At 39.1% G+C, this 13,032-nt stretch overlaps 1 protein-coding gene across 5 annotated transcripts in view; it reads left to right on the forward strand.

The window, feature by feature from the left end:
- The window catches only part of NSMCE2 (NSE2 (MMS21) homolog, SMC5-SMC6 complex SUMO ligase), a 213,731-nt gene that overhangs the window by 65,196 nt on the left and 135,503 nt on the right, over window positions 1–13,032 (forward strand). For all 5 annotated transcript variants that reach the window (XM_032315665.1, XM_032315666.1, XM_032315667.1 and 2 more), the window contains one exon: window positions 1,302–1,455. In XM_032315665.1, the coding sequence (XP_032171556.1) occupies window positions 1,302–1,455 (154 nt within the window). The remainder of the gene's footprint in view (window positions 1–1,301; window positions 1,456–13,032) is intronic.

Here is a 13,032-nt window from a genome sequence, read left to right on the forward strand (position 1 = left end):
GTGGGTAAGTACATTTGGAGCATGTAAGATTAATTCGCTTGAAATATATCGAGTACATACATCAAATACTACCTACTACATGCCCCGCAGTGATAAATCACACATTTTTCAAAGAGTGCATTTTATTAGGGGAAAGGAACATGTAAAAATAAATGCAGTTGTCTATTACGGGGGCTGTGCTAGAAGTCCAAGGCGTGTTGGGACATGAGGGAAAGTTGGGTGAATTTTGCTTGGTGGCAGGAGCATCAGGGAAAGGCCAGTGATTCAAGGGGCCAAATATGAAGGCCTGAGGAAGAGCAGCAATCAGACCGAAGTGGTGTGGGGGTGGGGAGGCAGCAGCCTGATAGCAGCTGGAGGTTGAGAAAGTGGAAACAGTGGATACAGATGATTTTTTTTTCCAAGGAGCTGGACTATAAAGACAAAAGAACTGAGGGGAATGGGCAGGGATTAGAGGAAGTTGTTTGTTGTTAAATTTGGGAATAAAGAGCTAACTTAGAGGTTTTGAGGCGAAAAGCTTCTAGAGGGCAAAGTTCTGACAGATGAAGAAGATGGAATTAAGAATGAACTTGAAAGCAGGATTGAGGATAGAAAGAAAAACAGAGAGATAGAACAGATAACGGTGATAAAGAAAACATAGCCAAGTGTTCTTTGTGGCATCTGGGAGGTAGGTGAATGGCAAAGTGCAATTCTTTCAACTTTGCCACGTGTTGGAAAGTTTTATAAAAAAAAGTATTGGGAGGAACAAAAGGAATGTAGATTGAGAGTTTAGCTTTGAACAGAACAGGGAGACACTTACTCCTAGTTGTGTCAGCGGATGGTGAAATTGAAGTTTAAAGCCTCAACTTCTTCATGAAGTCTGAGCCACTCTCCCCCACTGGGGCAGAGAGGGAGCAGAGGAGCACCGAGCAGCGTGAAGGCTGGAATCAGTGCTTGGGGAGTAGGTAGGGGGACTGAGCAGACCTGGCGAAAAAGGAGGAAGCCATGAGGCTCAAGTTCCGGTGAAGTTGGAGGGCACAGAGTTGCACTGGTGTGAGATTTTTCCCTAGTAGTCGTCAGAAGATTGCAAGTTAGTAGGGCACCGGGCGAGGGTGTAATAAGCAAATGGTGAGTGGACGGGATGAATGGCTCCCCCAACTGTTTACCATCAGCCTGTTCTGGAATACGTCTCAGCCTCGCTGGTTCTGTTGGGATTCTGTTTTCTACCTCACTGTATTTTTATTTGTGTGAAATGAGATAAAAATAACGTTACAAAATGGTATCATGGTAACATTTAACTGAGATAATTGTATTGTCTTCCTTAGGTAAAAGAAGAACGTCCAGAAAAAATACCAGATCTTAAATTATTAGTGGAGAAGAAATTTTTGGCTTTGCAGAATAAGAATTCTGATGCAGACTTCCAAAATAATGCAAAATTTGTACAGTTTAAACAGCAGCTGAAGGAACTAAAGAAGCAATGTAAGTCTGCATGCTTTGCTTTTTGGTTTGGCTTTTTGAAATTAGGGAAATGACCTGATAAACAGCCCCAGAAGACTGATTTTATAAAGTTTGCCTATCTGCTTGGCTTGATTCTGTTTCTGAATTGCTTTTTATTGTTGTTGCAATTCTGTATTTCGTCTAACTTTTGGTTCAAATCAGCCTGTCCATTTCTGAAAGCCAACAGTTTCCACAAAGTGCTAAGAAAATTCCCCAGCAGCTCCACAAAGTGACACTGTGTTGTCCTGCTGCTGGGGAGGGGAATTGGGACATTAAAACGGAACTATTTTATTAAAATAGCAATGGTGTATTTCAGATTTTAAACTGCTGTGCCATGCTTTTAAAAGAACCACTTTGAATTCTAGTTTTGCTGCTTTGGAGTAGTAGTGGCAGTGTTTTCTCAAACTAGGTTTTTTCTTCTCAAATACGGACTGGGATCCTCTTGATCCCTTCTGTCTTTTGTGATAGCATAAATTCCATGAGACTGTGATTGTGAGTTCAACATAATTTTGATTTAAAAATGAGACTGGGAAAAATGACCCATTATACAAAAAAAAATTTGTGGACGGTATCTGACAGAAGTAGATCTTTTCTACACAGTGAAGTACATCCATCCTTTCTTTTCCTCCTCGTTCTGCATAATCCACGTAACAGCTTTATGTAATTTGGGGCCTTTTTACATTAGCATAGGTTGTCATTCTTCTAGGCTCCCAAGTCTCATTCCTTAAAGAATTGGATTGTAAAGCAAATAACTTGTTTGTAAACTTCAGTTTCCCATTGTCTTCATTCACATACACATGGAGGAGCACTGTCCTAGGAGATGTGAATTTCCTTCTTGTCCTTATTTGTACTTAGTGGAAGGATTCACATTTTGAAATAAGCTTTCTTTTAAATATAAGCATTTTCCTTAAATTGATGCTGAGGTCTCAAAAAATGACTGAGGAAGCAGCTCTACTTTTGTCTATTTTACAAGTAACTTAAGTTTCACAATTTGGAATGTTTTGCAATCATGATGAGACTTTTGCTTTTACGTGGATTTAACAGTAAGCATTTTCTCCATGTTTTTGTCTGTTTTTTTTGTTGTTGTTGTTTGGCCATCATAGCTACCAGAATCCTTCTAATATAAATTGCATGATCCCCTCACTTGGGTAATAATCCCTCAAACAGGTAATGTTATAATTTACTAGTGTCTTCCTGATCTTAAAGGTGCGAGTGAATTTCAGTTTGGGTGTGGGTCGGAACAGCTAAATGTATTTTGTTTTTCTGCGTAGAGCCAATAATGACAGATTATGGCAGATTTAGCATACGACCGTAATTCTTGATCTTTTTTAGATATTTGATAATACAGATTGACGGATAAATATCTAAAAATATGAATTTCTTCTGCCTTTGTTATTGTTTATGAAGTTATTATTCCTTAAGAGAAAGCTAAAAAGACTTTTAGAATTATATACTCACAAGGGAATACTTTCTTATGAAAGGTACTTAATTCAACAAAATGACAAATATAGGAATCATGGTTATTATTTCTTAAGTTCTCTCTAAAATGGTCAGGGGTGGAGGGGTGGAGGTGGTTTCCCCAGGCTGGCGGTATTGTGCATCATTTGGATAGACAGTTAAACTTTATGACAAAGTAAATTTATACCGAAAGAAATGCTTCCTTATGTAGGATTTCCTTACATATGTTAACACTGGAATTAAGACGATTTTCCCTTTTTGTTTCTCCTAAAATACTCTCTTAAAAAGTTTTTAAATCGCAAATGACAGAACAAGCACAATATTAATACCCTCCTTAAATGCTCTATAAGGCACATATACTTTACATGCAAAATGCAAGTAAAGTGCGTTACTAGTACCGTCAAACTAGCACCATGTCTACTGGATTTTATTGCTTTAGATGGGATGCCGCTGTGAGGATGCTGATTGTTATCAGGAGCCCACAGTTCTTGTGAGGCCACGTCGGAGGGACTAGGATTTATACAGGAGCCAGTGAATGTTTGTTTTGAGATATATCCTGAAGGTGAGGAATTATTATTTATTTTAATTAATTAATTAATTAATATTTTTTTAAAGATTGGAAACTACAAGCCAGGGAGAGATTCCTGCTTCTAGTTGCCTATTTTGGCAAAGCAAAGGTTGAATCAATTTTGGCGACTCCACAAATCTGAAGGGTTCTTTCATGAAAAGCACCACCACGCTCTCCCCAACTTTATTTACACAAACATAAATTGCATGGGATTAAATTTTGCCAAACCAGGATCCAATCACAGACACTCGAGGAAGCTCCTTGACTGGGCGGGGAGAGGGGGGAGGCAAGATGGAGACTGAAATCAGGTGTTATGCGGAAGGGGCCTACAAGCCCAGTTAAGTTAAAGGAGTTAAGTTAACTCAGCTGTGGCTCGGCAGCTGGCTCTCTTGAACTCTCGGGTCTCAGGATCGCTTTACATTTTTAAAATTTACGGAGGCCTCCAGAGAGCTTTTGTTTACGTGGGTTGTAGCTCTTGACATTTATCACATTAGAAATAAAAACAGAAATTTCAAAAATAGTATTAATCCATTTAAAAAATCAGTAGTAAGCCCCATACGTGTTACCATAAAGAGGATTATGAAATACAACTATGTATTTTCTAAACATAAGGAAAAATTAGGGAGAAGTGTGACATTGTTTTCCATTTTTGCAAATCCCTTCAATTTCTGGCTTAATAGAAGGCAGCTGGATCCTCATATTTGCTTCTGCACTCGGTCTGTTGTGGCGCATTGTTTTGCTTCAAGTCTACAGAGAAATTCTGGCCGCACACATGCGTAGTTGGACTTGCTGAAAGGATCTTGCAGACCACCCGAAGTTCTCATTTTGAGAACCACAAATTTAGGCTAGAGATCAGTAAACTACAGCCTGTGGGCCAAGTGCAGCCTGCCTCCTGTTTCTCTGTGGCCTGAAAGCCAAGAATGGTGTTTTTCCATTTTTAAATTGTCTGGAGAAAAGTTAAGAGAAGGATAATATTTTGTGATGTGTGAAAATTCCATAAAATTCAGATTTCAAAATAAAGTTTTATTGGAATGGAGACACTCATTCGTTTCCACATTTCTGTGTGTGCTTTATGCTGTCATGGCCGAGTTGAGTCGTTATATGAGAGACCATCTGGCAAACAAAGCTTTTAATATTTGCTGCCTGGCTCTTTACAGAAAGAAAGTTTCCTGACCTTTGGCGTAAACCATAATCAGAAACAAGGACATTTTGGGGGGGGGGGGGTTTAACTTTAGATTTTTCCATAAATACTATACATCTGTCTTAGGTACATTCAGAACACTCTGAGTTGACTGCTGTCTATGAATCATTGCATTTGGTGCTCTAAGATCAGTAAAAGGCAGAGTCCCTGAATTTGGAAAAGACTATATATACATAGATGAAAAAATGTGAGAACCATTAATAACAACAGATCAAAACCAAAGAAAAATGCAAGAAACAGCTGTTCTACAACATAGGAGAGAGTCAGAATGGGAAAATGCAGCCTTTATTTGTCACTAACATTGCCAGTCAATTGCTAGGGGCCGTGTGGAGCTATATGTTCAGAAAGAGTCAGAGGCTGGATTCAGGCCCAGCAGGAAAGAGTGTGTGGAAGGATTATGGTGGGAAAGAGAAGGGATACTACAAATATCTGGTATTTGCTGTCCCTAGAATATAATATAACAGGCCCGCTGTACTCATTTAAAGATAGGATTACACAAAAGGTAACATACTTAAGTTGCACACAGTAATTTTTTTAGTAGTTATTTATGACTTTGGATACTACCAGGCATTAGATACAACTTCTTGGAATAGTTTACTGACTCCTGGTCTAAACCACAGTCAGAACGAGGGCAGGTTTTTGGTTTGGGTTGTTGTTTGTTTAACTTTTTCTATAAATTTTTTTTTCTATAAATTTTTTTTCAATAATTTTTCTATAAATACCGTATCTGGGGACCCATTGTGCTATATATTAGAGATATTGTGTAGTTCCAGCTTCATAAAATTATTACCAAAATCAAATGAAACAGTGGCTCTTCTGTTTTAGATTCTGAAAGCTTGTATTAGATTCCTGATTCTTGTTACTGAGAAGGGGCCTGTAAAGCATAGTGGAAAGATTATGAGCTTAGCAGCCAGGAGATCTGGGTTCGAGTCACTGAATGTGTAGCCTGGTTTGCCCGCCAGTGCCCATTTTTCTTGCCCAGAGGCATACAAATCAAGATTCTCGGAGGCATACAAATCAAGATTGATTGAAGGTAATTTTTACACTTGGTGGTGGTGATGATAATTGAGTTAGGGAACAGTCCCCCAAAAAAAGGATTCCATTTCCCTAAATGGGAATCATGCTCTTAACGAACCCAAGTTGTGAACCCAACGGTATGATTTGGTTCAAGGCAGACATAATAACCCTACTTTCTTGGGTAAAGTGATTTTAATTTATCTAAACAATATGGTCAGGTAATTTCTCTCTTCCTTGACTATTTAACTGTCTTCACTACTCCAGCCTACGGTTTCCTGCACTTTAGCATCAGGAAAACTTAATCAGAAAGTACAACTAGCCCTGTATGGACACTTGCTCAAGTCATCAAGCAACCTTTCTTCTGTCCTTTACTCATTTACCTATTGTGTAATTAGCAGCATGAGAAGTTTTAGTGTAGGTCAGCAAGGCGGAAATTGAGGACATTAGACAATAATTGGATGACATTTAGAAACCTTTGAAATATAAGGGCTTCACTTCATGATCAAAAATACAATCGATTGAATCTGTGATCTTTAGTATTAAAATAATCTAAGATCAAATGTAATTCTTTTGATACATTTAAATGCTTAAAGGTGAGCATTTTTTTAATGCAAATTTGCTAATCTGAGTACATTCACCAGAAATTTGTACAGTGTATTTAGGTCACATAGGAGATATGTAGGATATAAGATATGGAGATAACCGGATCCACAAGTGAACTTAGAAATCATTTTCAGTCATGGTGACACTTTATACTGTGATTTCATAATTATCTGGACTCATGAATCAACTCTGTACCTTCACTTTAAACACACTTCATTTAAATGTCAAAACTGATAGACTAGGGAGTGGCCATTCGCTTCCCAGAAGGATTTCCTCGGTCATTAAATTGGGAGCACCTCTGGAACTTTGGAACACCTTCACTGAACTATGCCTAGTGGGTTGCTGTCCCTTTCCTTCAGCATCCATTCAAAAACCACAGTGCAGTTCCACAAGGGTAGGGACTTTGATGTTTTGGTTACCTTGAACTCCAGGCTGATCTAGGGCACAGGTCCTTGATTATCTCAAGAGTCTTCAGGAGGACTGTCGTGTACTTAAGAACTTATTCCTTGTCTAAAGGAGACACCTGCCACCCATGCCTGTCCGTTGCTGCTGTGCATAGGTGTGGACCCACTGTGGCCAGACAGTTGTTCGGGTTCTTTAGGGAAACCCAGATTCTAGCTGCTGATTTTTCCATTACTAGATTTTTAAAACTCTGTGCAAACAAAACTGTCAGTCTGTGACCTTTAGTTTTACTTTCTCATAATACCGCTTTTGTCAGTGCCTTTGTAGGCACTTGATGAGAATACTGCCAGTTAACAGTAGAGTATGATTTCTTCAGAGAAAGGGGTGGTCTTGCTTTCAAGAAACTCCAGACTAAGGCCAGGTTGTGCATTTCACGTCATTTGGGAGTGGGTTCTCTTGCAAAGCCGATAGAGATTTTCATGGTGAGGGGCTGAGTGTGGGAGCCCCTTACCTAGACACAGGTGAGCCGCAGGGTTATAGAGGAGACTGGCACCTTCGAAGGTTGATGGAGACCGTGTGTGAGTGTTGTAACCTGGAAGGAAAGATGAGGAAGAAGCACAGGTGGTGCCAAGAGGGAGAATGTTTGGCTGTGCCTGGACATATGTTGAGTGTATTTCAACTGGGCAAAGTGTTGAGCAACCTGACTTGATCCTGATACTCTTCAACGCATAAATCTCTTTGTCATATGATATAACTGTCTATCCAAACAGTGTGCATTGCTGGCCTGCAATTAACCAAAAACCCAGGCCCCTTCAAGGCAGGAATGGTTTCATAATCTCCCCTGTATTCCTTTTGTTCTTCATATAATCAGAGTTTGGTTAATATTTATAGAACAGAATTACTCAACTAGAAAAAGAGGGTGAGAACCTAGTTAAGGCATTCTGATGATAAAACTCATACATCATTAATAAAGGAAAGAAGAAGAAGAAAATTAGCATTTGTAAGTTTGGGATTTAAAATCAGCAAAGGCTAGCAATTTATATTCTTTGAAAATCTTTCAATTGCTCAAGTATTCAACATAAGTGATGTTGTGTGTATAACCCTTTACATGTTGATACGCATGCATGGTATGTATAGTAATACATGGTTTTCAGTGGCACGGTAGCATCATGCGTAGGAAGAAGTAAGTATGCCTCACTTTAAGTGTGACAGCTTAGAACATTAAAGAATTTAATAAAATCATAAGTTTGCTGGCTCTTCTGCAGACAGTTTTATCATCTCTGTGGCCCTCGGTTGATTTTCATGTTTTCCTTGATGATGATGATCAAGCCGTCGCTGTTTACTTGCTGGGTGACCATTAATTGTTGGGAAATGCCAAAAACCATTAAGTTTCACAACAGAGATTGACTTTTTCAGGCCAGGTTACATCCCTAACCTAAGGGGTTATGCTCATTGAGTGAGATTTCTCTCCTCTGTAGATTTTTTATTCCGGTGTGTCTGTCTCCCTCCCTCTTCCTCTTCTCTGAGTCAGTGTGTCTGACTCCTTTCTGTATGTCTTTCCTCCCTTCTGCTTTCTTTGTGTTTCCCACCCATTTGGCTGCTCTTCCCCATCCATTCTTACTCGCCTCAGTGAGGCTAAATGGTACCGTTCCCATCTTCATGATGAAGCAGCTTCAGAGACGGTGAGTGACATGCCCAATGTTACCAAACCAGAAAACAGTGGAACCAGAAGACAGGAGATGGCCGGGATAAAAAAAAGAGCATTAGAGACAGGTGTAGCTATCCCACCTCTTCTATTTAATAAAGTTGTTACTTCCCAAGAATTTTTACATATTAAGGCAGATTCGCAGTACCAAATAAATAATTGAGTAAGTGAAGAAGAAAAAAAGAAAAAAGGTTAATTCCAATTAGATCATTTTGGGTGTGGTGTTTTAATCAAGGCATTAAGCTATCAGGGAGCTGTTTGGCAGTGAGAAATGCCCTTTAAATGGAGCAGTAAAGACACCACCTGCTCTGCCTTCACCTTAGATTTGTCCCAGTCCTTTTGGGAAATACTAAAAGTGATAGCCGCGCTTCATATAGTAAGTATCTAGAATGTAGGATATTTAATGAGTGCTTGTTGAATTAATGCATGACTACAAGCATTGCTTGAGTTGTTTGAGTGCCTGCCTACACACAAGGTATGATACCTGCTTACTTTATGTACATTACTGTTGATTTCTCACAATACTACAAGATAACTATACCCACCTGATAGATGAGAAAATATGCAGATAAAGGTGATATAACTTGCCTAAGCTCATATATGCTGAAATTCAGACCCAGGTTGGGGAGACATCAGAGCTCACATTCTTTTCCTTGCATACCACACCAGCTCTTTAAAACACACCTATTTGGTCGTCTTTTCTCTCCATTCAAGCATTTCATTCATCTCTTGAAGACCTGATTGCCCATAAGACTCTTGAGGAGAGAACAGTTCGTTTAAATCTCCCAGGCCATAGATCCGCATTGATGTCTCTTTGATGACACTGGGGGAATCTGCTTCATCTTGCTGAGAGTGAATCTTTTGCTTGGTCACTTCCGTGTAGAGGCCAGAGAGTAGGAATCGTACTGCACGTTATATAGTAGCTTATCTGTGTGTGCTTCCTAGTGCCTTCAAAGTATCCCCTAAAGAAACATGTGCTTGAAGTGAGACTCACAGAAGGTAAGTGGTTTCCTTGAGCTCACAAAGTGTGTTACAGCTTGAGACTCAAAACCGGGTCCGGCTTCGCCAGATCCCATGGTTTTGGCAATACATTCAGGAAACAGTGACTAAGAATTCCATTTCCGGTGTGAATAGTTGCTATGTTATGGCAGAGAGGAGTAGGGTGTTTATTGTTCTTACAAGTTTAGAACAGATTCCATGAAATTTATTTCAAGCGTAACAACAGTAATCCCATGCCCATACATCATCTCTCCCAATCTTCACGACATCCACGTGTGAGAGCAGAATGGATGAAAAATGCAGGCTCTGTTTTTAGTAGACTGAATCCCGGAGGTGACATATTTACCCAATGTCTCACAGTCAGGAGGTCGCAAGGCTAACAGATATTCCTGAGGAAAGGGGAAGCTTTAGGAGGAGAGAGGGCTATAATTAAAGTTATTAGGAGAGAAAGGTTCAGTTATCAAGGGCAAAATGAGTCAGCAGCAAGTTTAAACACAAACTGTGAGCCATGGGTGTTTCTCTCCTGGTGGCTTATTTTGAGAGAATGTGATACCATCCGTGCTCAGAAAGCAATCTGAACCTGGGAGTAGGAAAATCAAATCATGTGTCCTGGGGATGACGTGCATCATACTTAAGAAAATAATTATCTCGTCAAGTCATTAACTCCTGAGGTTGCAATGATTTCAGTTTTATACTAGTAAGATGTATATAATAGCTGGCCCTTTGTAGTCGACCCTCCCCCCATTTTTAGCCCCGTCAGTGACTGGTTTTTTTTTTATTTTTTTCTCAGTATAGTTTTAACTTTTCCAGAATGTTGCATACATGGGATCATACAGCATGTAGCTATTTAAGTGGCTTCTTTCACTGAGCAGAATGCATTTGAGATCCATCCACAGTGTTGTTCATACCAGTAGTTCATTGTGTTGTGTGTTGTGGGTAGTATTTCGCTGTATGGATATACCATAGTTTATCCATTCACCATCTGAAGGACTTTTCAGTTGTTTCCAGCTCAGGGCCATTATAAATCAAGCTGTTCTAGACGTTCATGGGCACATATTAAAGTGAATATAAGTTTTCATTTCTCTTGGATGAGTGGGATTGCCAGCTAGTACGGTAAGTATATGTTTAACTTTCGAGAAACTGACAGACTCTTTTCCAGTATGGCACATGGGCCCGTATGGCCGTCAGCAGTGTGGTGACAGTTGTAGTTGCCCAGCATCCTCACCAGCACTTGGGTTATCTATTTATTTTTTGTTTTGTTTTTAATTTTAGCCATTCTACTTAAGTATGTAGTGATGTCTCATTATGGATTTAATTTATGTTTTTCTAATGACCAGTGATGTTGAGCACGAAGTTCCTTTTATATGTAAATTTTTCATCTTTGTTCATGTTTTTCTTACATGAACATATATCTCTTACATTTATTCTTTAATTCAAAAAACATTGTAGATGGTGCCCAGCAGTTATTCTCCCAGTGTGCTCCCCACCCCTGCAGCAGGGTCCCTTGGAAATTTATTAAAAATGCATCAGGCACCACTTTAGGACTGGGGAATCTATTAAAAGTTGTCTCACCAGGCACTCTAGAGGATACAGATCTCGCTTGTAATTCCAGATCTCATGTAGCTGGTCACCTACAAGGGAAGAGCCATCTGTGCACAGTGTAGTTCTAGGCATCTACCTATAGGTTACTCAGGAATTACCTAATGAATTAGATTACACTTGGTCTCTTGGGCTTGAATATAAATTAACTTTATTCTTCTGTGTCTGAGAGCCTCAGTTTTATATTGCATGTTATATTTCATTTTCATTCATTCAGTGAGTATTTATTGAGTATGCTGAGCATACCTCAGTGAGCAAAATGTGTAAGTCCCTGTTCTCATAGAGTTTACAGTCTACTCTTTGGCACCTAGCTGTCTGCTTATATTTGTAATACTCATATTCCTAATAGCTCTGAATGGTATCTTCATAGGCATAATGGATAGCCTTAATAATGTCATATTTGTGTATTTGTTGTATTTACGTACTGTTCTTATATTTGTTAAAGTTTGGATTAGTCAAAGAATCCTACTTTCTTAATAACTTTTAAACTCATTTGTCTCATCAGCTAAGTATGTTGATAACAGTGTTAAGAGCAGAAACTGTTCAACACGTGGAAAGATCTAGAATTTAGAATCAAAATATTAAGTTCAGATTCTTACACAACCAAGTAATAGTTTGTGGTTTTGATCAAATCAGTGGAATTTTACTTTTCTGTAAAGTATGGGTAATGTAATAGCAATAATGCTTTCTAGTCCACAGAGTTGTATAAGGATGAAATCATATTTTAAAATGAAAAGTGAAAGTGATTTATAAACTGGAAGGTGCTCCCCATGCATTATTACCTGATCTTTTTTAGCTTGCTTAAAGGCATTTACTTCAATAATTTTTAATTTTAAAGGATATACATTTTATGTTATTAGGAATTGGCATAAATTTTCAAGTGCAAGGGAGCAAGTTTAGAGTGTTTTACTCATTTTGTTTAAGTGTTAAGAGATTAAGTGAAGGATAAAGTTGCTAGACTATCAAGTGGTTAAGTAATATTCATTGACAAGGGTGTGAACAAAAAAACATGTTGATAAGGTAACAAAACACTTTTCGGTACAATATTGGTTTTGGCAACCTTTTCCTGATAGGGAAGCAGAGGGGGAAGTGTCTGGAACAGCGCTGTTCACATACCGAACCATCCTGTGTCTGGGGAAATCTATTCATCATGAGCAGGTATAAGGGCGCATATGCTACGGACCTCCAGCTATTCGCTGTGTGGGCCTCTAAAATATTAGGGATTCTCTTACATACATTAGATTTCTCACTGGAGAAAATTGGCTCTGCTTTTTGAGCCAACTTATTTAGTTAACTTTTTTCTTTTTTTAATAAATCACCCAATGACTTATTTCAAATTACATTTTTTAATAAACAGTTAACCTCCTACATGCAGAGCGCTGTGGTAGGTTCAAGAAACAAAGGCAAATAATGTCTTGGGAGTGAGAGGAAAAGGAAACTGGTCACCAGCGATCGCAGGGTTATAGAGCTTGACGTGAAAACTTTGGAGAAGAAACAAGGGAGTGAGGTAGAAGGGTGACAGAAGTGTTGAGTAGAGTTTTCCTAAAGTAAATGCAGTCAGTTTATTTATTTTTAAAATAAAATAATAAAGATCCCAGGGTCAGGTGAATTCGTCAATTTTCTTTACTATGGGATTCCTTGGTCTTTATTACACACTTTGGTTAGGATGTCGGTTCAGTGAGAGACGCACTTGTCTGCCTTGATGGATACTGTCTGCAGTGCCTGGAGTAGCATCTGGCTAGAACCTGTGCTTCATACGGATTTGGGGAATGAATGAAGGACTAGAAAACGGAGTTAAAACTTAGTTCATGGAACCTTTTTTTCTTTTTTCTCCAGGGAGCAAATATTCCATAGCAAATACTCTTGACACCCACTCGTCCTTGGAACGAGAGGATGGGAATGTGCAGTGTCCCTTCTCACCGAGATTGCTCTCCCACACCTGGGTGACAGTAATGCTCTAGGTCCAAAGTGTGGCTGCCAATTGGCAGGAGGTGTTTCAGACTTTCT

The sequence above is a fragment of the Mustela erminea genome, chromosome 16, assembly GCF_009829155.1.
Source record: "Mustela erminea isolate mMusErm1 chromosome 16, mMusErm1.Pri, whole genome shotgun sequence".
Lineage (NCBI taxonomy): Eukaryota > Metazoa > Chordata > Mammalia > Carnivora > Mustelidae > Mustela > Mustela erminea.